Source organism: Lygodium microphyllum, chromosome 10 (genome assembly GCF_053477565.2).
Source record: "Lygodium microphyllum isolate KBCC chromosome 10, Lygodium_microphyllum_v1.1.10, whole genome shotgun sequence".
NCBI lineage: Eukaryota > Viridiplantae > Streptophyta > Polypodiopsida > Schizaeales > Lygodiaceae > Lygodium > Lygodium microphyllum.
Genome location: NC_141144.1, coordinates 67,834,695 through 67,859,096, shown reverse-complemented (window position 1 = coordinate 67,859,096; position 24,402 = coordinate 67,834,695). Strand labels below are relative to the sequence as shown.

The 24,402-nt window shown below is 40.1% G+C and overlaps 1 protein-coding gene across 1 annotated transcript; it reads right to left on the bottom strand.

Annotated features, from left to right (window-relative positions):
* Positions 1-1,006: 1,006 nt before the first annotated feature.
* Positions 1,007-23,591, bottom strand: LOC148030116 (GTP-binding protein At2g22870-like). Its single transcript, XM_087686392.1, has 4 exons — positions 22,776-23,591; positions 21,761-21,830; positions 1,931-2,093; positions 1,007-1,827 (listed from the first exon to the last, which is right to left on the bottom strand). The coding sequence occupies exons 1-4, from the start codon at positions 23,431-23,433 to the stop codon at positions 1,612-1,614; spliced, it is 1,107 nt and encodes a 368-aa protein (XP_087542518.1). The 5' UTR covers positions 23,434-23,591; the 3' UTR covers positions 1,007-1,611.
* Positions 23,592-24,402: the final 811 nt, after the last annotated feature.

The following is a 24,402-nucleotide window of genomic DNA, read 5'->3' as shown; positions in this document are numbered from 1 at the left end:
GTCATCAACTACCACCAAACAATGATTGTGAGTTCCTTTGTAAGGAGGAATGGTTTATACAATTAGAACCTTTGTTGCTAGAGAAGCATCTTTCAATGAGTTTGGCCCCTTCACCTTTGATGTTACCAAGAATATTGTGAGAGCCATTATTAATTACAAGATTCTTAGTAGCAATAAGTTGTACAAGCATGTGTCAATCTTTACATTAGAAAGACTTGGAATTATCTTTTCAAGATTTCTTGGTAGCAGTAAGTTGTACAAACACGCATCAATCTTTACATTAGAAAGACTTGGAATTATCTTTTCAAGACAGCTCAACGTACTACTATCCTTCATGGGGACAATTTAACTCAAGAATAAGCCTTGAATATGGATGTGGGTTTTTAAAAAAGAAATCCTTATGCAAATATGAATGTTATATAGTCCTCAATTAGTCGCTAAGGTATGATTACAACAAGTTATATACAAACCTCAACACTTAAAAAGTATTGTCATCCTTACATGTGTGATAGAGATTCTATGCAATTTCTATTAGTCTAGTTGCGACCCACTCAATTGATCCAAATTTCAAAGAAATAAGAAGGAAAAGAATAAATTAAGGTCAATGTTGTGTGTGTGTAACTGTGTCTATGTGCACATGTGTGCATGTGTGTGCATGCACAAACATGTGTGGATTGATGACAATATGGAGAGCACACAACCATGCTCTTAAGAAAGAAACACAATTTAGCATAATCTAGTTAAAGACATGGAAGCAAGTTGAGTTATTGTGGGTCATCTTATGAACATGGCAATCTTGCAAACAAGTGTCATTCCTAGTTATGCTCATAGGATCAATGTGGCTGTGGTTGTTCAAGTGCTTTCCTCATCTGCCCAAGTCTATACCTTCCACACGGCAATTACTGATTCTTCAAAACATGTATTTAAATCATCTTGCAGCTCGTCTGTAAGGATAGACTCTAAATCAGTTACAAAACATTTACATGCACTTGAGACTTGATTTCTATTTGACAATTGTGTGCTTACATTTCCATATCTTAAGGAAAAAAGGTTTTAAAACTTTACATAAGAACAGGCCAACCATTTAGAAGCAACTACATGCAAGTACAGGTGCAGATAATAATCTTGTCAATGCACAAACACAGTAGCACATGATAATGCTTGCTACTTTTGCCACTGTACAACCATATCTTTGCCAAGAGCACAAAAGCTTGCTTGCTCTTTTGTTCGTAAGGCTTTACATGACCAGACCAAAGATGCATAGTGGGCCTTAACTGAAATCACTAATTTGAGGAAATTCCATTTCCTTTCATCTCTCAATAACATGTATTGAGGGTATAATCATATTCGTTGATATACAGATGTATTGAGATGGGCATGCTCGCATTAACAAAGGAAGCAGCTTGAACTTGGACAATTCTGAATCACAGAACTCAGCTGCAAAACATCACATATAGTGGCTTGATTTCATCGTGTTGTGCAGGCATAAATTGCTCGAAACACTGGACAGCCTCAAGTTGGCAACCGGTTACCATTCTACAACTTGCATGCTTGTGCAATCAGCACTACACCATCTAGTATTAGAAGACCTGGATCTTCTTTCTGGGCAATTCAACTGGTCCAGTAGTTCCGAAGTTGTGCAATATGCAACAACAAAGGATCTTTGCCTTGATTAGTAACACAGCTTGTCATGATCCAGGGGGGAATTTCACCAAAGGACTGCTTAATAAGTTTCAAAAAATCCTTCACGTTCTCTTCTGCCTTCCTCCCTCCATTTTTCTTCTTCTTTTTTCTATCACATTTTGTGAATACTATAGTCAAAGGTATCTGCAAAGATAAATTTGATTACTAGAAAATAACTGGCAGAGCAAGCATTTTTTCTGCAGCCGTTTAGCCTTTAACAGTAGGTGTTCTAATTGTTCTACATTACCTTATGTTGGTGAAGCCAATCTGCATATTCCAGGTCAATCTGTTGCGGAGGAACGCTAGCATCAACCAGCAGCATAACACAGACTAAGGTTCGAGAATGAACAAAAAAGTCCTTTGTGAAAATATCCCATGAAGCCCGAATACTTGCTGGTACTTTTGCATATCTACAAACACAAACTCCTTCATGATTAGCTCTGCTGGAGGGTGCAGGGGGGTAGAGACAAGGAGCAAAGCGGGCAAGGAGGGAATCCAGAGTTTTCCCATCAAAGAAAAAGGATCTAAGATCACAAAACTTACAAGCTGAAAACATTGCAAACAGTTAATTCCACCAATCTAAGGTCACAATTCTGTGAAAAGAAGGAATGTTCAAAAAGAGATTTAGACCAACCTATGAAGCTAACAAAAGAACAATCCCTTTGAATGATGGTCAGAAACAGAAATAATTGTCCTAAAAGATGGACAGAATGTGGTAAGGCTTGTGTGAGGTCAGCAGGCATGCAGACTTGTTGAAAGGCAACAAACGTCAACTGTTTCAAACATCGCTGCAATCAATTAGCACATAAAATCACTTCCTCAAGTAACAGCACTTCTCATGCTCATTGTAAAGTTCTTAAAAGAGAGGTTTTATTCAAAGGTGCCTTTCCATCCATATGGTGGTAGCCTAGTGGTTAATAAAACCCTGAGATTGTTGGTTCATGCAGGACACCTGTGTTTCCTGCCGTATTTTCCACCATGTGCATGTTTCAGAAGAGCTCCCATTGCAGTAGCCCCACTTTTCAGCAAGGCTGCATTTGCAGAAATCTGGCTCTTGCCTGTGGATTGGAGGTGTGCCATTGCAAACAAACAAAAGCCATCCTTTTCTTGAAGAATGGGATTCTATACCACAAACAGCTTCAATGTCTTCAAAAAACTGGAACATGTGTTTTCATTGGAGGATCACAGGAATCCATATGAGAGATGAAATGCTCACAAAGGGGTATAGCAAGTCATAAACAGAAGGCTAAAGAGATTAGCAACTGCCAGCAGATCATGGAACTAACAGCAGAAAAGAGCCAGCTGCTGCCTATTTTGCAAGTACCTATATGTGAGAATGTGTGGTCCATATACACCATTCCTGGACAGTCTACCAGGGTTATAGCAACAAGAATAACTGGAGGACCTCCAAGAATTATTCAAGCTTCTGAAATTGCTTCAATCATCAACATGGTAGACACCCAAGAATTATTCGAGTTTCTGAAAATGCTTCAACTATCAACATGATTTTTAAGATTCCATAATCGAAAGAAACTGAAGAGAAAATAAAGTCGTGAGGAAGTAAAAAACTGTAAAAAGAAACTAAAGAATCCAGCAGGTCTAAGAATGGAGAATAGTAAAGCCCTAGCTTCTATTTAGCAAATTGAATTCCCATTTTGGGCTTAGGTTGAAGTCATATCAATAGAGTGCACTCCAAGGTGCACATGCCTATTCCTGTTTGCAAATTGTTGGTGCCCTGTTCTCTACTGTCCACACCCCTCACGGGCGGATATCTTAGTTTGACCTTGCGGTCCATCAACCAGGTGCCTGCTACCAGCCCTCCTCTAGCTGCTGGTGACAGTTTGCAGCCCTCTATACTTGCATCTGCTGATCGGCATCACTCTCCAGCTGCTGGCGACCAATTTCCAGCCTTTGCCACTATCAAACACCCTTCCCTAGCTGTGTTTGCTTCTGTCATACCTGTTCCAGCCTGCATTTTCAGCTTCCAGCTAGTCAGCATCATCATCAAGAACAGTATAGTCCTGTGTTTACTGGTTCCAACCTGTTGCCTGCTTCTTTCTGGCACTTCTCCAGCTGCTTCCCACTGTTGGAGCTGTCCTACACATGGTCAGCCTGATCTTAACTCTCCAAATCTGCATTTGCTGCTTCTATGCACATTCAGAGGCTGTTTACTGCGTTTCAGAATCCGTACAAAGTACGACACTCTCCAGCTCATACCCTCAGCCTTGACATGAGAGTTCAAGGTTTGATATTCACCTTGCATGGTGTGTTTATTGCATTGAGCATTCCATTTAGTCATTCATTTTTAATGTTCATTGTCTCTGAGTTACCCTAACCCTACTGAGTTCTTTTATCAATCTATGCTTTGTCGTACAATTGTGTTTGTTTTCTATGTTCAAGTATTTCTTCACGTGGTATCACAGCTAGATACTCTTTGAAGAAACCTAGGCCCTTGATCGAAAAGCTTGTCATGACTCATTAAAAATAAGAACTTTCAGACGAAAGATGACTTCAAACACTTCCACACCACTTCACTCTCCAGAACATCCTATGCCAAGAACTGGGCAAGAGTGGGCTTCACAGCTTGCCTCAACAAGAAGTCACTAATACTCAACCAACTTGACCTTAAGATCATCATCCCGGTCAGTAATTTTGAAATTTTGAAGTTCATGGTCAAGTGTGATATGAAGGGTCCAATCCCAACCGCATAGCAGTTAGTCAAGTGTGCCCATCGCTCGGATGCTAGACCAAAGTGTTATAACTGAGACCTTGCATGAACTCAACTGTGGTGGAGGCATCCTTAGCTTTCCATGAACAAACAACCTCATATGGAACAACTATGGAATCGGGTTGGAATTCCAACCCTTGCACAAGGTCCCATAGGTTTTAAGAGTCAAGTATATGTCTCATCAAATTTGACCAAATAGTGTAACTCAACCCATTGAAACGAGTCTTGTCAAAGAAAGTGTGCTTGGCTGAAGAGGAAGATGAACCATGAGGTGGTGGATAAGAAGTGTAAGAAGGATAAGAGTAGAAAGGAGAGGGATAAGTATAAAGAGGTGGTGGGTAGGCAAAAATAGGTTGTTTCCATATGGTGCCGATGGTGGAGGCACTAGAACATGAATGTTTCCATAAGGTGCTGATCGAGATGGAGAGACTCGAGCACCTAAGCTCTATCCAAATGTCAGATGGGGCACGATAAAATGACAAGTAAGTCCACTAGGTAATGCCATAGAGACAAACTATGGTACAAAGCTAATCAACATCTAGATAAGCAAGGGTAGGGATCCCATGATGGGTGTAATCCAAAGGTGTGAAAGATGGCGGATGTGCCTCCCTAAAGATGCATGTGCACCACCCGGAATGGCACATGTGGAGGTTCTAAAGGCTGTACCTGTGTTTGACGAAGCCCTCAGTATGGTGTGTGTAAAACCTTGTGGTGACTGATATACAAATTATCCACTTTGATGGAGATGAAAAATGCCCCAAATTCATTGATTTACTGGTCCATCCACTTGAATTTGATTAAAAACAGCTTCAGCCCTATTGAATCCAAGACTTAGAGCTTCCAATTTTTGGCACCAGGGTTGTTTCCATACGTAGTACGGATTGATCCGTACGGTACAGTGCCGTGCCGCTACGCGCACACCGTGTTAAAAAATCTAGAGTGTGCCTTTCTTATTGATTTAGAGAGCCAACGCCATTTTAGACATTAGTGTTAGTGTCTATGGTTCAAAAATATTAGATTTTTGGATAAGTTTTAGCCAATTTTTGATATTCTAGATATTATCTCTTGTAAAAATCCATAAAACTATAGAACACTTCTAGATTAGGATGACATGTAAAAGAAAGCATGTAGCTTTCAACCAATTTGAGAGGATTTTATGTAAAAAGAGAGATTGACGAAATCGCCGACACACAATCGCTGTTTTCAAGCAATGAACAGCACTCCGAAATGGGAGATGAAGGAGTGATCTGGCAGAATTCTAGTCAAGAGTACTGGTATTTTGCTACCCTTTCGGAGCCAATGGAAGCATCAGATTGGCCATCTGAGCAACGTAGAGGAATGTATTATTTTATATATGTTTTTTCCATTAGAGTTATATCTTCTCATAATGCTGAAAGAAACTGACAGGCTTCATCTCTGTTAGTATTCTTCTACATTTTCTAATTCTTTTTCGGAGTATTCTTCTACGTCTTCAATTTCTTCAAACCCCTTCTCTTCCGTCTACTCCTCTCCTTGAATCTACCTTCACCCTGCTGTCTCTTACCCCCGTGGTGGACTTTTGAGTCTCGACACCAAAGGCAACGACACCGTGTTAGGGGAAGTTTATACTATCATCAAAGGTGAATTCCAAAAGATATTTGGGCTGATTTGGGGCTGATATCTTCAGCCATATTCAGAGAATTAGCTACAGCATTGTTCTTTTAATTCATTTCTTACTCTACAAAAGACATCTTGTCAAAACATGCAAGTATTATGTGTCCCTATGGCAAGGCAATGTTTGTAGATCATTCATAGATGCTTTGAGTTGAATTAAGAGGAGCTTTTTCTCTTATTTCTTGGCTGTGGTAACTTATCCTTATCAGGAACTCAATTTGAAGCTCTCTTGAAGCAAGTCTATTTGCCCTACAAGCCTTGTAATTGACTCATAAGCTTTTGTCCCTAACAATCTACAATTAATGTAATCATGCAAAGTTGATTCATGATATGGCATCATGTATGAATGATGGGATGCAAAGTTATTTATGATACATGACAACATATTGTACTTGATTTTATAATTAGTGATTGCTCTTACAGTTAAGAAAACAAGCTTGATTTGAGTTAGAACTTATGAGATAATACTCTTGTGATCTTTGCTAACATGCAGTTGAAAGCTCTATTAATATCTTCAAGAACTTGGCTTGAGACCTTTAACCCTTCTCTTATCTCTACCATCTCCGGAGTCTAAGCTCTTGAACCCCCATACACTCTTCTCTCTCAAACCCCTGTGATCAACCGTGAAGTACCTCTTGAATCTTTAAACATTCACTGTAATCTACTTCTCTTGAAGACGCATCTTCATCTATCTTGTCTAGTTTTCTTGCCAAACCCCTGTGGTAGCCTTCAACCCTACGCGCTGTGACAACTGTACGGTACATATCCGTACGGTTTAGTACAAAAAAATGAACACTTTTTGGCCATTCTCCTTTAAGTCCACAACTTTCTTTTTTTTCTTTCTCCTTTCTTTTTTTTTTCTTTTTTCTTTCTTATTTCTCCCCCAAGCCTCTCTCTCTCAAGCTTCTCACATCCTCTTTTTCTCTCAAGTCTCTCTCTCTCTCTCTCTCTCTCTCTCTCTCTCTCTCTCTCTCACAAGTTGGCATGCTTCCCGAGGCTACAACTAAACCCTACTTTCTACTGCAAATTAGGGTTTACAGTAGAGAAATCTGAAATTTCTCTGCCTCTGGTAATCTCAATGTTGTAATCTTCGAAGCAAGGCTGTAGAAAGGCTGGGAAATGAGAGAGATGCTATAGAAAGAGAAATTCAGACTTTCTTCGCAAAAAATTGAAAAAAATCTATAATTTACTATTGTTGCCTTGTCTCAACAGCTTATAGATATAAAGACCTGAAGAAAATCAATCATTTACTGCTACTGCCATGTCTCAACAGCCTGTAGATGCTATCACCTTTGTTGTTGATTGGTCTTCTCCTGTCCCTAGCTGTCTCGGAAGGTCCTCTGATGGCTGCAAATCAGATCAGTAGCATCTCCTCCCTCTCTCTTGTAGGGTGAATACACTAAAATGTCTCTCTCTAATCTATAAAGACGTTTTTCAATCTTATATGGGCATTTTTTACAAGTGGCAACCTTCCCAAATGGTTTTTTCAACATTATCCATAATTAAATATTAATTTTCAATCTTTAAATACTGAAAATTAATCTAATAATTATTTCAATGTCCTAAAAAATAATCTGACTTGCCAATAATTAAATTGGCTAGACAACTTCCATTCCGGAGTGTCTTTGTGCCATCTTTGACCATCAAATTGGCATTAGGTACTATTAAACGCCACTTCTCTAGTATCACCAATTGACACTTATAGCCAAATGAATGACCTAGACCAACAATTGACATCAAACACCACCAAGTACCTGTCCAGCATAACTTGTGGCAACTTTTGTCTTTGACATCCCATGATTTCCTTGCGTACTCTAACCCCAATTACACATCACATGAAGGGTACGTTGATGCATCGAAAGAAGTGGATGAAATAGGTGAGTTTAAAAATTATGATGATACAGTAAATTGATTTTAATTAGAGAATCAAATTGAAGATGTTGTATGCAAAAAAGATGACATACTAACCTCATTCCGACTATTAGAAGCATAATAAAAAGAAGGAAAAAAGAAGAGATACCTATCTTTTTATTATAATCTTCCATGGTTGTATTCACCTACGTAAGTGGGCCTTCAATGGGAGATTTGCCAAGTTCCGCATATGATATTATTGCTTCAATTTTATCTTTACCAATATGTTGCAAAGGCAATGAAGAAAGAGAAATTGAAAAAGAAACAAAAGTGATGTTGGTATGCTCAATTGTCATTTTCTAAGACTCTGTTGGGACATCCTAAGAATCTAGCATACTTGATTTTGCATATTGTATGCCCTTATCTTATGCTTTGTACGAGCTATGGCTGCAACCACCTTTATCTTTGATAACATGCGATCTTTCCAAACCATGGGATATCAAAGGATCCATTCCACCAATGTTCTACATAGCATTTGTACTCTCTTTGCTAGGATCATGCTCAACATGCATACTTGTCTCAAAACCAACATTATTCACTTGCTCTTAGTTGATGCAAGGTTTCATTTTTCCTCATTAATCTTGTTTATGCTTTGTGTTCTCTTATTACCAAGAGCATGATCTTGTGACATTGTAAACACACTCTCTTTCCTCTAGAGAGAAGCTTGCTGACTAGGGAAGATAAGGGACTAGATCTCTTAAATCTAACCAACCATGAATGAAGCCCTTTCCAAAGAACTTATATTTAACCCATTGTGGAAGCTCTCCCTTAGAGGGTATCCTAACCATGAAAAACATGAAGCTTGAAATACTTAACATTGACTAGATGGATAGGAAAGAATTGATTCTATTATAGTTCCTAGCTTCTAAGAAGAGCTTCCGGATCAAGCAGAAAAACACAATGTAGTATAGGAATATTGACCTCCGAACTCTCATGCCTCGAGAACCGGGGCAAAAGAGTATGAGTTGGAGAGTGTGTCATACTCTGACAAATCCCAAAACACAACAAGGCAACCTCTGTAGGTGTCTGGCAATAGCAAACACAGTTGTGGGCAATCAGATCAATGAACAAACAAGCAGAAGAGAGAAAATCAGCAAATGCAGCAACAAAAGGTGTCAAACGGTTAGGGCGGCAGCAATTTGGATCAAAATGCAACCTCCATCTTATGGAAAGATGACAGGCAGCAGCTGCACAAGGTAAAAACAACTTGGAAGATGTTTTCAACTATAGGCAATGGCTCCTAGACAGTAAACTCAGCCTTTTGTCAATAGCGAGGCAGTAAACACAAGGTCTCAGTGACGGTGGACAGTTGTTTGGCGACAGCCAAACTGCGCGTAGACACTGGAAATAGGCACCATATGATGGTAGACAATGTGGAGCAGCTTCGACTAAGATGTCCTTTGCAAACAGGGTGTGGGCAACGAAGCTCTAGCACTTGCAATCTGCAAAAATAAGATTGCTTGAGTGGGAGGGCAGCCTGTCTATTTATAGAAAGTTTGGGGCCTCCCAAATTAGGGTTTGAACTTTGCATGTAAGACATTGAACCTCTCTAGGACCACGTCTGTTTTAAAGAAAAGGTCTAAACTCATAAATTAGTTTGAGTTTTGGGGCTGTTTAATAAGAGCTAATGTATTTTGAGCTCAACATATGCAACCATGGGGGACTGGTTTGTTTGCTGCCATCACACAATAACTTAAACAAAAAATATGAAAAAATGCAAAATGCAAAAACACAAACAAAGAAGGAAGATAACTTTCAAATGAATGAATGACTGTTGTAAATTAACAAAAGAGTGCACAAGATGCTCAAAGGCAAAGCTGTCCAACAACCGATGAATCCTATGGGACAAGGGAATAGTCAAAGAGTGACATCCATCGAAGACAAATCCACTAGGCTGTAACCACCAAGTGGAGCTGAGATGATGCTGGAAATGGAATGGCCGCATGCAGGAAACCAAAACACAGCAATCTGGGAGGGCTGGAACTTGTAAACGCAGCAATGTAGCCTAAAAGAGTGTGTAGACGGTCACATGTAGCAATATGCAGCTGGGGGACAGCTAGCAGAGGGTAGTCGGATGCTGGGCAGCCTGTGTAACGCCAAACACTGACTGGAAATTGTCATCTAGCGTGCTAGACAACAGGGCGGCCTGCTGCAGCAACAAATGCAGCGACCTGAAGCAGTAGCAATAAAGGCACCAGCTGAAGTAGAGGTTGCCTGATTGTAGAGTAGCAGTAGGACTAGACAGCAGCTGTAAAGAGGGTGCCTTGGATGGATGATGGCATGGCAGCAGTGAGCTGATGGCTGATTCACCTGCAAAATAAGGGATATGTAAAGTGGTTGTAACTTGTGCAACATCCTATTCATAGCAAGAAATGTCATGTCCAAGTGTTTCTAAAACATAGGAAACAACAAGATTGAAGATTATAGTCAACCTGGTTTTGTGTGTCGAATCAATTCGTCCTTTCTTACCTATTAAAAGCCATTCTTAGAGACACAATTTGAAGTTTGAACATGTTCGGTGGCAGCTTTCATGATTCATGTGGCATGTCACACGGTCCATGGATTCATTTTGATGTCCCATAGAGTCATGGATTGTAATTGCTATTTTGACATTGATTGTAGTTTGTATGTTTTGAACAATTTTTAATCTATCACATTAGGCTTCTTTTATATTCATGGAATCTAGATAATGAATCGTGGAATACGATGTATCATGTATACCATGTATGTAAACCGTTGGTCATTGTTTTCACTTAGATTTTGTATACAATATGGAATCATGTGCAATATGTGTTTTGTTATGAAACATAGGATTCCATATTTATATGTATAAAAATTTTCAATGATTTTCATCTCAAATTAAACCTACTTCTTATGTTTAAGGAAATTAATATGAAACCTTTGAAATTAGTTTCATATTGTAAAGGAATCCTCGAATATAGAAAACAAACACAATTGTACAACAGAGCACAAACTATTTAAAGAACTCACTAGGGTTAGGGTAACTCAACAATGAACAGTGAAGATGATGAATAAATACAATGCTCAATGCAGTAAACACACTATCCAAGGTGAATACCGAACCTACCCGAACTTATGTCCATATCACTTCGGGGGGGTCCACAATATTCTACTATATATTGATGATTTACTTCTCATTGGCTTAGATTCTACTGCCATAGCAGAAATTAAGGCCTAGCTTAGCTCCACATTTGAGATGGCCAACCTCAGTCACTTATCTTACTTTTTGGGGATGGAGGTTGCTCGTTCCAAGGTCGTATTTTTGTGTCACAATGGAAGTACCCTCTTCAGTTTGGTGCAATATTCCACTAATTAAACACGGCCTATGGACAAGTTTCTTGATCCCACTATCCACTCACCTAAGGATACTCTCGGTCATCAATTGGCATATCCATATGTCTGTAGTAGGAAAGCTTCTTTGGTTGATTCATACAAGGTCAGATTTAGTATACTCACCTTGCTTAGTTAGTAATTCTTTGCACCTAGGATGTCACATTGGATTGCATATTTGCGTGTCTTGAGATATCTTTGATGTACATATTCTTATGGCTTGCTTTTGGTCTTGGTCTGTGCTTGCAAAACTATACAGATTTTGATTGGGCAGGAGATCCCAACACCCAGCATTCCATTTCTTGGGCACAAATTCCATCTCTTGGTCAAGCATAAGCAAGAGATGGTAGTAGCTTCCATAGCCAAGACTAAGTATAGGATTGTCACAAGGACCTAAAATTTTAACATGCTTTAATCTTGCTGATAATATTTGATTAAATTATTAATTAAATATGCAAAGTTGTTTAAGCACATGTGATGCACATGGCAAATATTCCATAGTAACAAGCCAAGGACCTCAAGAATGTAGTGGGTGCTAAAGGCAAAAGTTGTGATAAGTTATGCAGACTAGGTTATGTTGGTCAATTGGTATCAGATTGGACCCTAGGGCAGTGGTTTGGCCAGTAAGGGTCGGTGGTGACACTAGGGACTAGCATTAATTAATTAATTAATTAATGCAAGTCTAAGGATCAACAAAGATTAGAGACCACTCCACGTTGTGAATGGCCTAGTCAATTTAATTATGGATGGACACATATCATTTTGGGTAGGGTCAAAAGGGCTGAAATTAATTTTTAGGATTATTTAATTCTGAAAATTAATTAAATGGCTAGATAATGCTGAAAAATAGGTTTAGAAGGCTACCACTTTGACAAAAATACCCATGCAAACTGAGAAACGTTTTTGGCGGCTGGGTCTCAGTCATTCAATCAATTTACAACTTGGGAGAGGGGGAGAGAGCTGTTGGTCCATTATTTGATCAAAGAACGGCTATTTGCTGCAAAAGACAACTATCTAGGGGCCTCAACAAGCATGGGACAGTAAGAAGTTACCTTCCAGGGGCCAACAACAGCATTGCTGATCAGGTGATAGCATTTTGAAGGTGTCTGGCAGTAGATGACTACATTAAATGCAGGTTGGAGCAGGCAGCACGTAGAATTTAGGGTTTTCTTGCAAAGAAAATCAGATTTCTCTCTCATCTGATTTCACTCACCTTTTTCAATCCATTCTCAGGAGATCTCAGCATTTCTCAACCATTTTGAGTAGATCTCTGCCAAATTTGGTGGACAACAAAGAGATCTCTATTGTAAACCCTAAATTTCTACAAAAATTAGGATTTAACAGCCACCTCGAGATCTGTGCCAATTGGTAAAGGCATCATACATTGAATTCAGCACCTAGAATTTGTGTAATTGTCAGGAAATTCGAATGCCAACCCATTCATTGTGATTTGGAGTAGCATTTGGAAAGTTGGTGCTTCTATTTGTGCAAGTCTTGGGTGAAAAGTCAAGGGGCAATTGGCCCGAATTGATTACTAATTGTTACTACAGCAAAGAGGCTTTTTGGAACAACAAAGGAGATTCTAAATCTCAACTTGTACTCATCCCATTAGCAATCAAGTTAAAGAAACCAAAAGGGGAGCCAATTTTGGGGCCAATAGAGTGTCCAATGTACGAGATTATCAAGGTAATTTGTGCATTTCAAGTTATTTTCATTTGCTAATTGTTGTTGTTAAGTACTTAATCAAGAAATTATTGCCCTTTCTAAGCATTGCCAAGATACCACTCAATCCCTTGATTTGGTGGACCTGAGACACCTGATTGCAAGCCAAAGCTTTGTGCTAGTGCTGATTTTCGCTCTCAAAAGAGAAATTACAGCAATATGTCTTCATATAGTGAGATGCAATCAACCAGTCACGATGCCTCTCAATATGAACATTCACATGGGAATGAAGGAAATGCAATGTCTGACCTAAGGCTCAAACCATGGACAGCAAGCTCAAAATGTTTTTGTTGGGCAAGATACAGGGCCTTCAAGAGTTCATGAGGCTAATGACCAACAAAGTGAAGAGAAATTTGATAACCAGTTCAAGAATCAGATGAGGACAGCAGTAAATCTCTTGGTTGAATTGTAAAAGGATCTTCAGTTTACCCAATTTTTGAATGCTCTAAAGAAAAACAGCAAAGGCAAGAAAAAGAAGACATCTATACCTTCGGGATAGCAAGGTGCACCGAAGGTAATGCCAAACCCTTCATTTGAAGCTTCAGAAGATGCTAATGAAACAAAACACTTGATACCTATGGGGCAAGGAATGCAAATGCAAGGCCAATGAGAGTGGGGAGACACCAAATAAAAAGTTGTTTAAGTTTGAGAAAAGGGGAAAATCTGAAAATCTGTCTATAAAGAGGCCAAAACAGCAAAAAAAGGGCTCGAAAACATTGGCACAACGTAGGGAATTGATGGCTGCAAATAAATGTTTTATTTGTGAATAGGAGGGTCACATTGCAAGGGACTGTTCCAATAGGCAACAAGCTGGAAAATCTGAAAATCAAGGAGATTCTAAAGAAAAGAAGTCCAAAACATCAGTGGGATTGATGCCCAATGTTGTTAGTGATCAGCCCAATGATTATGCTACTGAGTTGTGTAGAGCATGGGGCAAAATTAGGGATCTGCATGGTCACTTTTGGGATTAGTTTTGCATCAATTTTTGCATTGATTGCTAGTCAGTTTTTGCAATGAGTTTGTAATCAGTTTGGGGTCACATTTGCAGCAGTTTGTGATCAGTTCTCAGATCAGCAAGTGATTAGTTTATGATCTGATTGTGCTCAATTTTCAATGGTTTATAGCTAATTCCATGGACAATAGCATGTTAGTAAATGCCATTGATAGTTTCAGCCATGCTTTATGCTGAATTAATGCTTTTCTATGGTTGATAGTCAAACCAATTGAGAAACATGAGTTATGGATGCATCCAATGAGTTTCTAACAACACGTCTGGACTGATTTTTAGTTTTACATTATGTATATGCTAGCTGGAAATTTTCTATAGGTTTGGGGCATGTAGCATGGTTGGAAAACAATGCACAATGTTGTGACTATGATACCTTATGTAAATTCCAGTGCAATATGTTTTTCCTTTGGCACAATGCAATGCAATCAAGGATGATTGCAGGGATTTCAAGAGGAAGGTCTATCAGGAGGATGTAAAATTTTGAGGTACTTTAATCTTGTTGATAACATTTGATTAAGTTATTAATCAAATGTACAAGGTTGTTAAGTACATGTGATGCACATGTCAATTATTTCATGGTAACATGCCAAGGATCCCGAGGATGCAGTGGATGTCAAAGGCAAAAGTTGTGATAAGTTATGCCACTTGGGCTTTGGGAGTCAATTGGTGTCAGTTTTGACCCTGGGACAGTTACTTGGCCAATAAGTGTCAATGGTGACAATAGGGACTAGCATTAATTAATTAATGCTAGTCTAAGGGTCAACAAAGGTATGGGACCACTCTAGGTTGCAAATGGCTTAGCCAATTTAATTATAAATGGGCACATTTAATTTTGGGCAGGGTCAAAAGGGCTGAAATTAATTTTCAAGATTATTTAATTTTGAAAATTAAGTAAATGGTTGGATAATGCTAAAAAATGGATTTAGAATGCTGCACTTTGACAAAAATGTCTATGCAAACTGAAAAACGTTTTTGGGAGCTAGGTCTCAACCATTCAATTAGTTCATAGTTGGGAGAGGGGGAGAGAGAGCTGCTAGTCCATTTTCTAATCAAAGAGCAGCTATTTGCTGCAAAAGACAGCCATCTAAGGGCCTTAGCAAGCATGGGACAGCAAGGAGTCACCTTCCGGGGGTTGGCAACAACATTGCTGATCAAGTGACAACATTTTGGAGGTGCTTGGCAATAGGGTGACTGCATTAAATGCAGGTTGGAGCAGGCAGCACGCAAAATTTAGGGTTTTCTTGCAAAGAAAATCAGATTTCTCTCTCATCTTGGCTTTCTCTCACCTTCTCCAATCCATTCTTAGGAGATCTCAACGTTTCTCAACCATTTTGAGTATATCTCAGCCAAATTTGGAGGACAGCAGAGAGATCTCTGCTGTAAACCCTAAATTTCTACAGTAATTAGGGTTTGACAGCCACCTTGGGACCTGTGCCAATTGGTAAAGGCATCATACATTGAATTCAGCACCTGGAATTTGTATAATTGTCAAGAAATTCAGATGCCAACCCATTCATTGTGATTTGGGATAGCATTTGGCCAATTGGTGGTTCTATTTGTGCAAGTCCTAGGTGAAAAATCAAGGGGCAATTGGCCCGACTTGATTTGCTAATTGTTGCTACAGCAAAGAGGCTTTTTGGAACAGCAAAGGAGATTCTAAATCTCAGCTTGTACTCATTCCATTGGCAATCAAGTTAAAGAAATACCAAAAGAAGTGCCAATTTTGGGGCCAATAGGGTATCCAATGTACGAGATTATTAAGGTAATTTGTGCATTTCAAGTTATTTTCATTTGCTAATTGCTGTAGTTAAGTGCTTAATCAGGGAATTACCGCCCTTTCCAAGAAGGAAGAGGCTAGTTTCACAAGGCTCTCCATGATGGTACCATGGAGGCTATCTACCTGAGGAGCTTACTGAAGGCAGTTTAGTTCCCTTGTACTACTCTAACTGTTATCTACTACAACAACCAAAGTGCAATTGCACTAGCTGGTACCCCCCATCATCACCCCGTGGATGAGGCACGTTGAAGTGCCCTTTCACTTTACCAAAGAGCCAATTGAGCTAGGCAATATTCGCCCAAAGTTCATGCATTTCAATGACAATTTCGCAAATATATTAATCAAGGTGGTCAATCGGTCAATTCTCCAATATCTACTTCCTAGTATTGTCTTGGACACACCCTCTCCTTCTACTTTGGACTGACGAGGAAAGGATGACTCCCTCAACTTTCCCTTCCAATTTGAGAGAGGCAGCTTTTTTTCCCTTAATGGTAACACAGTGTTGCTTACACATTGATTTAAACATTATATATTTATTTTTTCCTTTGTACCTTCATCCGTATCATCAACATGACCATGATTGTAAAAGGCTGCTTGGACAAGTGAACAATTTTCCTGCAAGGACACTATCCAATGCATTGGAGTTCTATTCTTGTAAACTTACATCTATGCACATTTATCGCTTTTCAATCTTTGGAGTGGTTGACTCTAGATCCACCATATTCAAGGCATCACACATGGCAGTCTCCCTTGCTTGCTTAGCTCACTTAACTTACCTAGTTTGCTTCCATCTTCTTTTTTGCCTCTATCATATACCCCCGCACTTCCTATGCTTCATCATCAATATCCAGTAGTGGTAGGGATAGTCTTGTTTCTTTTGTGAAGGTCTTGCAGCTAACCATCTCTTTTCTTCCTTTTGGACACTATTACTCAATAGGCCGAAAACTCATGGAAAACCCTTACTTAATGATAAATCTTTTAAAAAACAAAACCCAAGCCCTCAAAAAAAAAGTCCATTGTATTTCCATCCGCCTTTGCAAGACTTAGTAGGCCACTGGGCAGCCGATGCACACCCTTTGTCCAATGCTCTAGCCTCTCTAGGGTAAACATTTGGGCTCCGTTGATAAGATTACCATCACCACTGTAGTCTTGATAAGATTACCATCACCACTGTAGCCCAAGGCCCTAGTTGCTTTGGAGCAAGACACCTTGGAAAAAAGAAAAGAAAAAAGGCCTGGCTTATTTGCGATCCCTTTCTAGTTCCACTTTTAGGCCTAAGAGGGGTGTTGAGCTAAAAATGCATTAGCTTTCATTAAACAGCCCCAAAACTCAAATTAATCAATGACATTGAACCTTTTCTTTGAAACAAGCATAGTCCTAAAGACTTTTGATGTCCCATTGCAAACCCTAATTTGGGAGGCCCCAAACTTTCCATAAATAGATAGGCTGCCCTCCCACTTAGTCAATTTCATTTTTGCAGATTGCAAGTGCTAAAGCTTCATTGCCCATATCCTGTTCGTGGAGGACATCTCAACCAAAGCTGCCCCACACTATCTACCATCATCTAATGCTGGTTCTCAGCCATCTATGCACAGTTTACTCTTCATCAAGTTGTCGCCAACTATCCACTATCACCGAGACCTTGCATTTACTACGTGACCCATAAAAGGCTGTGTTTACTACCCATGGGCCATCACCTACAGTTGACATCATCTTCCAAGCTGCATTTAGTCTATATAGCTACTACATGTCATCTTCCCATCACCTAGAGGCTGCATTTTGATCGACTATTGCCACCCTGACTATTTGACACCTTTTGTTGCTGGGTTTGCTGATTCTCTCTCCTCTGCCTGTCTCTCATTGATCCAACTACTCGCAACTGCATTTGTTGCTGCTAGACACCTATAGCGGCTATCTTGTTGCATTTCGGGATCCATCACAGTACGACACACTCTCCAACTCAAACTCTCTACCCTAGTCCTCGAGACATGAGAGTTCAAGGGTCAGTATTCCTTCACTGCATAGTGTGTTTGCTCCATAAGCATTGTATTCTATTTAGATTCATTTAGTTTCTTATTCATGGTGTTCATTGTCTATGAGTTACCCCAACCCTAACTGTGTTCTTTTATCAATTTGTGCTATTGTCATACGATTGTGTTGGATTTTCTATATTAGGGTACTTCTTCACAACATCCACCAAGGTTTAGAGAGGTGAAGGTGATCATTGGTCCATGAAGAGGAAGACCAACTAAGGATGAATGAATGACTGAGAGTGAATCTTGTGAAAATAGCCACGTTATTGATATGGAAAATTTGGGCATTTGTCCTATTGTGCACCATAAATGCCAAATAATACAAAAAGGCCTTTTGGGGGCTCTAAATGGAGACCAAAATTAGAAATTAATGTGGTACAATCATTTATGAATGCACTTAGTAACTTTGGTTTTCCCCAGAGACCCTCCAATCCAATGGATCATGAAGCCTCCCTACTCACTCAGTTCAAACGTCCATGAAACTAATCGAGACACTACCATTCTTCCCATCTACATATCGTACTATCTATTGGTAGTGGGCATACCTTAAATACAACATACACATCCATGAAAGCACCTACAAGCATTTTCATTGAAGTACAAGTATATGTGCTCTATGGTCCCATGTGGTACTCAGACTCATTGCTTGTGTTTCACTTTGAAACTAACCCTTGCATGGATCTAGCATTTTGATAGGAGCAAAGACTTTGATAGTTCAGCCCTCCCACATCAAAAGCCCCTCTTTCGTTGGCCTTCATAGTCCAAAACAGCATGAAGGCTATTTCTCTCAAGGCCAAGTTACAACCTTCATTGAGACTACCATGGAGGCTGTTCATTTTCCAAGTTTTCAATTGAACACATGCTTCACTCTTCTTCATTGGGTGCTTCTCTTCCCCCCTTTAGCATTGACATGTAGGGGTGAGAGGGGATGCTTACTTCTCCTTCCACTAGCTTGTGGCGAGAAATAGATATCCTTCTCTTGGTGCTTACACAATACTGGTCATACCTTTGTATCATCATCCATCCACATCTTATTAATCATGGTTGTCAAAGGGTGCTTGTGTAGGTGAACAATTCCCCTCAGGGGGCACCATTCAAGTGGCACTTGTGCAATCATTCTACTTGAGCATTAACACTTTGCATTACCCCTTGCATCACCCATGCATTGGTATTGCTTTAATGAAAAATAGAGCAATTTGACTAGTGAAAATTCTATATTTTCGGGCATCCATCCAAGGATGAGAACACTTTGCAATATGAATGCCATGTTCCCCTTTTACCTTGTCAAAGGAGTAGTTGACTTAGATCCACCACATTCGCAACAATTCACATTGCAGCAGTCTACTATGGTAGACATTTATGGCAACTCTTACCTCAACTATACCTCGTCACCCTAGCATGGCCTTACACTGATTCTATATATGGAAGGTGTAACTTTCCCCTATTACTATCATTAAGAGCCTTTTTTTAAAGAGAAGAAAAAGGGACATAAGACTCTTTAAGTAGGACTATCTGAAATATCACCTATGTACTCTTGGTAGGTTCTTGGCAAGCTAACATGCACCCATCGACCAATTCCCCAGCTGCTTTGGGGTGGGATCTTTCAGTCATGAAAAAAGGGTGGAGATGTGACTTGCACACCATCTCAAGCACAGTCCTGTTTGGACTTGAGAAGGGGTATTGAGCCACTAATATTAGGGTTTTCACTCAAACATGCATTAACCAATTCAGTCTCCTTAAAACAGCCCCAAAAGCAATTGGTGCTAAATTACCAGAAACAAATGGCCTACTTTTGACAGCTAGACAAATGCCCCTCCAATCCTTTATACATAGGAGTCATGTGTTTGTGCTATACATAGGAGTCATGTGTTTGTGCATCCTCAATCCCTTCATTCCAGCCAGCCATCATTCAGCCCTGTCATCACCCACTGCTGTCTATACACCTATGCAGAGGATACCTCAGTTTGTGGAGCTTCTCGGAGTGCTGCCCTGCTGTCTACAGCCCCCATACAGATGAGGCGACCTGATTTCCAGCCTTCTACATCTGTAGTTTCAGTCTACAGCTGCCACCCTGCTGGTTGTGGACACTCTTCAGACTACTGCACACAATCTACTGCCTGGCAACCTGTTCCAGCCTTCAAATCTGCTGCGTTTAGAGTTATCCCTGGCCACCCAGCAACTGCTATACCTCCAGCACCTGTTGCCTTCATCCCAAAATTTTCATTTTTCTGCAACCTGCATTTTGTCCATGGCCGCCCAGCAACTGCTACACCTCCAGCAACTGCCACCTTCTCCCAAGATTTGCATTTTGCTGCAACCTGCGTTTTGCAGCTAGTGCACATTTCGGAACTGCTGTACTTGAGTTTACAGCCAAGACAGGTCGCCCTGCTGGTTGCCGGCCTGCTGGTCCAGTTTTGGCTGCTGACGTCATCACCAATCCCTGGGAGATTGGTGTTATGCTATCTTACAGCCATCTACACTGCCTCCAGCTCACTCAGTCATCATCAAACACATGAAGACTGCTGCTGCTGCATTTCAGGATCTGTTCAAGTATGACACACTCAGACGCCCACTCATTCAACCACCTGCCCCCCAGTCCAAGGGACATGGAGGTTTCATATTCATTGTCATTCATACATTCTCATTCAACATTGTACAGATAGTGTTCTCCAGGTTGTCATACTTGTGATTTCTGTGTTTGCCATACCATTGCTTTACATACACCTAACAGGTCTATGGGACTGCGCCTCTCAGCCTTCCTTTTGAAGAAACTCCTCCAACTGACACCAAGACTTGGATGTACAATAAAGCGTGGCTAACTGCATATTGTCATGCTATGTTAACTGTCTTTGGAGATATTACGCTACTACATAAATGGCTTCCTCTAACTTGTGCCCTTATTCCAAACTTTAAACCAGTAACTGTGTTCACAATGGACTGCTTTGCCCATCACATCACAGAAACCGTGGACAGCTTCCAGTCCCCCTAACTGCAAAGCAATGCCCTTGAGTCCTGTTGCACAAGAACTAGGAAGCTTCAACTTTTGCAGATCATGTAAGCCATATGAGTCACATAAGGTGCACATGTCAGACTAGTCATCAGTTGCATTAGTCATCAAGCTAACAATGGTCATCAGTCACATAAATCATGTAATTCTGCTTGGTAACTGAATTGCACGACTTAATATGGTTTCTAAACCTTGAATTAAAACTAAAGCCTTGTGAACTGGGAGTTTAAACATTTAACTTTATGCTTAGTCCATCCTCTTTTCCATTGAAAAAGTAGCCAAGGAGAACTCAGTTAACTCAATCAATATAATTTCCTCTCGTATAGCATATGTACTGCAGCATTTTTGGAGATTTCCATTTGTGCCTTTCAAAATGCAGGTGACAGCTTTACTCTACCTTGCAGCAAGTGGCCACCCTGAATCTACTAGAGAGGGCAGTTGTGACTCCTCACCTACTTCTCCTTTTTATCTCAATTAATGTGCTTTCTCATGTAGTGTGTGTGGAAAGCATGAACGTTTATAGCTAGCACTAGCTTGTACCAGTATCTATTTTTTTGCTATCTTTCAGGTCCAAATAAGTCAATTCTTTGATCTTTACTTCCACGTGCCTACTTGAACTGTTTCTAACATGCTGTTAAAACATTTCCAGAACTAGCCTTCAGTACTCCCAGCACATTTTACAAAACTAGACCACCTTTTTCATCATGTAATAAAGTGGTGGAATAATGTAACCTGCTCTCCACAACTAAATTTACTCTTTTACTTTTCCAAATAGTGGTGCCTAAACTACTTGAAACTGAGTGAGACACATTTGCATACTTACATGGACACACAAAAAAGGTTCAATCTTATCAAGGCAGCCTGAGACACAAATATGATAGCTTACCCATAGCCTGGTAGGTCAACCAAATACCAACTGTTATTGATGATAAAATGATTGATAAGTTGTGTCTTGCCTGCCAATCATAATGTCAATTTGGTTAGGACTTTGAAAGAATTACTAGAGCCTAGCACAAAGAGGACAATTTTAATGCCTCAAAAATAGGCTTGCAAACATTTGTAACAATCTAAACAGAATCCAAACCAGTAGCAAAAGGTCTTGGAACTTCCTGAAGGACAGACAAAAAGTATGACGCATTCATGAACAACATCAGCAGCTTTTTCTAAACTAGGGCTTTTGCGATATTATGAAAGTAAATACTTTGTGCATGTTATGATCTTCACTGTACCTGCCTTAAAGCACAAAATGTGAAGCAAACAAGAGCTGATTGTGAAAAACTGGTTGCGCAAGTTGAATTGAAAGATCAACCAGCTGATTAGTGATGAATGGCCTCTCCTACAATGAACAGACTAAATATCTGGTTACTAGAAGTTGTAGGGATACTCATGAAGACGGGATATTACAATTTAGCCATACAATAAAAGCAGACTGGCAGCCATCTGTTGGTCTACCATGCATACAGTCATCAGTCTTGTGACGATCTGGCTTTGACCTGCCAGTAAAGGGTGAATGAACAAAAGAATGACATGCTGTGTTCTTTTTAGGCTGAGATAAATTGAGATTTGAAACCCTAGACACAAGTGTACCAGATGGCAACAAAACATATGGATATATGCACAGAAATACTTAATAAGTGCACCCAGCTTGCAAGCAGAGATGCACCGAGCAACCACATTCCTACAAGATAGTGAAATCGGAGATGGAATGTCCACATTTCTAAAAAGAATATAAGCCAACACCTCTCTAACCTGCTCTTACAACTTCATATCAAGCTAGAAATAATCGTGATGAGGCATGGAGTAAGTGCGCATTGCGAATGCAACAAGCAGATAAGATTGCACCTTCATATAAACTGAAGTCTCTTATGACTGTGGAGAGATTGCAAGGCTGAATTTAACACCTGGTTTTTTTGAGGTCTGAGCGAGATCTTTCCTCTGCACCAAAGTGTTGATCAAGGATGACTTTCCAACATTTGAGCGGCCTACAAGTGCAAATTCAGGAAGCTTGTCTTGCGGGCATTCCGCAGTGCAGGTACTGCTCTTGACAAATTCAGCCTGTTTGATTCTGCTATTTGTAGCATGAGGGCCAAGGTAGATATTTGAACCAGGCAATCTCCGCAACGGCGGCTTGTCCTCCTGGTTGAGGGAAGCACCAGGGGGCACAAACATGTCTGCAGCACCGAAGGCGTCAGCAAAATCGGGCGGTGTGTTGGAATCTGCGGCCGCAGTGCCAGTGAAATCAAGCGGCGCATTGGAATCCGCAGCCGCGTCCTCAGAATCCTCAGCCGCTTCCTCTTCTGCGAAGACTGACTCCGTGTCGTACATGGAAGGGTCTTCCAGCACTATGGTGTCCGCTCTGGGGGCTACTACTCTTGCTGTGCTGAGGCGAAGAAAACGAACAAAGCCCGCCTGGTGGTTGTTGGTGGTGTTGTCGAAGGCTACAGAATTTTGCCTCCCATTTACGAGCCAGGGGGATTGCCACTTCATTGGATGGAGCCTGCATATGCAGGTGCCTGTTGTTGATGGAGAAGCTTGCCATGAGTGACACCAGATGACCATGGCGTGTTCAGGCTGCTTCTATTGTCACCACAGAGAGAGATTCACTTATGAGATACTTAAGGTGGCGATCCTGCGTTTCTCAACGTACTTTTCATAAGCCATTACTAGCGTTCTTTGCGGGGTTCGCTATTGTGCTGCGGAGAGTAACTTCGTCCCAATGTGAGATCGTCGAAATTTCTTATTTCTTATCCTGTGTAGCTTCACCTATATGCACTCGAAAACACTGAGTATTTTCACAATCCACCACCTCAATAAAAATTGAAAGTAAAATTTCTATATTGACATTATCATATAAGCGCTCAATAACACTTACAAGCATTCTTCTTATAATATCATGCATTGTTACTGTGTGCAAGATACATTGCAGTTCCTTTAGATACTCAAAAACTGGATAATAGCCCCAACTTAGGATAGGCATTTGCAAAAGTCGAGTAAACACTTAAATATAGTGTAGAAAATAATCAGTTACTACCGAGTATATGCCAACCGAACATGGCATAAAGGCCATTTCACATATGTGCCAGGTAGGGACTACGAAGCTATCAAATTTCAATAGATACATCTCTGCAAAAATGCAAGCATATCATTTCACCCTCTCAAAAATACATCTCTATATGCATCTCTGCAAAAAAGGAATACACACTTTTGAAGTACATCCTTTTATACAATGTTTGTCGTGACATTCACAACACTTCCATTTTCATCCAGTAAAACTCTCACACCGCATGAGAATTTCACCTTTGAAAATGCAACATACAACTGTCCATGTGTAAATACTGGTGTCTTTAAGTAAAGACCAACAACAATCAAAGTATGGCCCTGTGACGTATTGATCATCATAGCAAATGCTAGTCGAACAAGGAATTGCCTTTGTCTCATAGTATATGAAAATTGCAAAGTGCTAGGAATAAAAGTGATCCTAGGAATGAAAACTCATTTCCCTATATTTATTCCTATTATTATCTCAAC